This window comes from Anneissia japonica, unplaced genomic scaffold (assembly GCF_011630105.1).
Source record: "Anneissia japonica isolate Jap-2015-1 unplaced genomic scaffold, ASM1163010v1 scaffold287539_len122650_cov154, whole genome shotgun sequence".
Taxonomy (NCBI): Eukaryota; Metazoa; Echinodermata; class Crinoidea; order Comatulida; family Comatulidae; genus Anneissia; species Anneissia japonica.
The window spans coordinates 1-2739 of NW_022722456.1; the positions used below are offsets into that span (position 1 = coordinate 1).

Consider the following 2739-nt stretch of genomic DNA (forward strand, 5'->3'; position numbering starts at 1 on the left):
CCGTTCTTCTATTTAACTTTTAATGGATATTACTGTATATATATAGTACGGTACTGATTTTTTTTGTGTGTGTAAATTTCTGTTTTTTTGATATTCTGTACAGCGCCTGTGAATATTTTAAATAAAAGTTGTTTGTACTTTATTAAATAAAATTATTATTATTAATTTTATTGTTATTATTATTATTATTATTATTATTATTATTATTATTATTATTTCGATACGGAAATTTAGTTTCATCGTGCATTTTTAATTCCATCCGTACATTTTCGTTGTATCCTTTTCGTTTTATTGCATGACGCCTAGGTATGATATATGACTTCTTGATTGGTTAAAAATACGCTGGACTGCTCCATTAAGAAAAAGGTCATATTTCTTTTTTTTTTAAATATATTAAATGATAAGAATCTCCACTCAGAAGAAGGTAGATCTTTTAATGAAATATCAAATGACAATTTTATGTCACAAATAAATGTTATATACCCATATTTGGGTGTAATTTGACCTCATCATGTAGCCTATATATGGTCAAAGCACACAAATTTGACAAATTTTTTTCAGTTCAATTCAACGTAACATTTATTTCTCTTTTTCATATACGTACAGATATTAAAGAAAAAAATAAATATTAATTTCAAAAAAGAGGCAAAAACCCAAATAGCAAAGGCTTGTGAAGGGCTCCTGAGCAAAAAATTGTCAATAAATTGTAGAATTAATATGCTATTAAAAAATTAAGCTTGTGTAAAATAAACACCTTTATAAAATTATTAGTGATTATAAATATATTTAACCAGGGATAAAAAAAAAATGAACTTATATTTAGTTTTAGAATTCATGATTGTATGTAGATATTAAATACTTTTTTAGATTTCTCAAGATCAAATTTTTTGATGGGGATTTAATTAAATTGGTAGGTAGGCTGTTTCAAAGTTTAGGACCCGAAAACTGATCATTGTGTTAAAAAGACACATAAAATTGGATAGATAGAGCCTTAAAGTGCCGATCTTGCCGACAGGTTCTGTTTTTACTGTTTTCAAATATGTAAAGCCTACTGATATTACAAGCGCTGCGCGTGTAGTTGGCGAACGTTCATTCTAAAAACTAAGGAAGAGCATGTCACTTACGAAAGAAAATGTAGAAACACGAGAACTTTCGGATCGGTAACTTGATCTATAAATAATGCTTATAATATCTATAGACTATTCCTACCTTTTTATTTCTTAAAAGTACATCTGAGAAATCGAACCCATCCAGAATGACGTTAAAATCATCTGCGGAGGAACCACTTAAACTTCTCAGCGTTGGCCAGATGTCTAGTTGACTCAGGAATTCGGTTGATATTCCGCTCGAGATATGGCCTGGCCAAAAAGCTACAGTAGGAGCACGTACCCCGCCCTCAAAAATCGAACCTTTTCCACATTTTAACACTCCAGAAAACCCGCCCTTTGTTAAATCCTCCAACGCCGCCCTAACAAAAATTAAAAAAAAAAATAATACAATTTAAGTTGTACTTGATGATTTACGTTATCGCAATAACAAATTAAATAATAGATCTAATGTCATAGGCCTATAGGACTTTATATGGGGACCATTACTCTCATGATGGGAATAAGCCTAGTGTTGACTCAAACCATCTGGAAATGTTATCCCCTCCGATCTCCACAACGGAAAAATCCTGGATTCGACCCTGCTATGTGGCAATTTAAACGTATAATAATTTATAGTCTTACCCATTATCAGAAGTAACAATGACTAACGTATTGTTAATTACTCCACTCTTCTTCAATTCATCCATCACTTCTCCTACCTGCCAATCTAATTCCGCTAATGAGTCAGTGTATTCACCACCTAGGGTTGTATTCCGAAATCTTTTACCCGCGAAATGGGGTAAATGGGTATGCATAAAAGCATACATGAGAAAAAAGGGAGTTCCAGTACAAGCATATTCCCGAATCCAACTTCTCGCTGCTCTAGCTTGACGCTCCGCTAATTCTTTCAAATTAACGGGTTGCTCAATTATTTCATCTCCAAGCATTAGTTGACACGGAGCTTGTGAATAATTACAGCCATCTTGAGATGTGCAGTTATCATCTGGAAAAAAACATTTTTCACACGGACAATCTGCATGCGTATGTGGAATCCCAAAATAATTATCAAAACCGTGATGCAAGGGAAGATATTCTCTATTGTAACCGACACCAAGATGCCATTTGCCGATGAGGGAGGATTTGTAGCCTTGCCTAGCCAACATTTCTGGAATGGTAACCTCACTATGTGGCAGGCCTTCCGTGCATTTCTGATGGAAAACAACATTGCCATCATTATTCCAGACTCCCGTGCGTACAGGATAGCGTCCAGTCAGAAGACCAGCCCTATGCAAAAATGAATATTCATTAACAGGAAACGGACGTCTAAGCAATGTTAAATCTTGTCGTTTATGACATAATTATTAATTTTTAAGCTCGTTAAAGATGTATTCTCCCTTGTAAAACGAAAAAAAAATCATAAATATATAAATGAATAATCATTTTTTTAAATTACCTTGCTCATTTTGCAGCAATTTTTTTTAACTTGAGCATATAAATTATATTATATGTAGATATATATATATATGTATATATATATGTATATATAATATGTATATATAATATGTATATATAATATGTATGTATATATATATAATATATACACATCTAGATGTGTATAAGAGACAGTGCTGATTCCGTACCTGTAAAATGC

At 32.3% G+C, this 2739-nt stretch overlaps 1 protein-coding gene across 1 annotated transcript in view; it reads right to left on the bottom strand.

Annotated features, from left to right (window-relative positions):
• Positions 1-1209: 1209 nt before the first annotated feature.
• LOC117111894 (arylsulfatase A-like) overlaps positions 1210-2739 on the bottom strand; it is a gene marked incomplete at its 3' end in the record, with an annotated part of 9669 nt that continues 8139 nt past the window's right edge. Inside the window, exons 3-4 of the mRNA XM_033254920.1 lie at positions 1731-2372; positions 1210-1468 (exon numbers count right to left, since the gene is read on the bottom strand). Of these exons, the coding sequence (XP_033110811.1) occupies positions 1210-1468; positions 1731-2372 (901 nt within the window). The remainder of the gene's footprint in view (positions 1469-1730; positions 2373-2739) is intronic.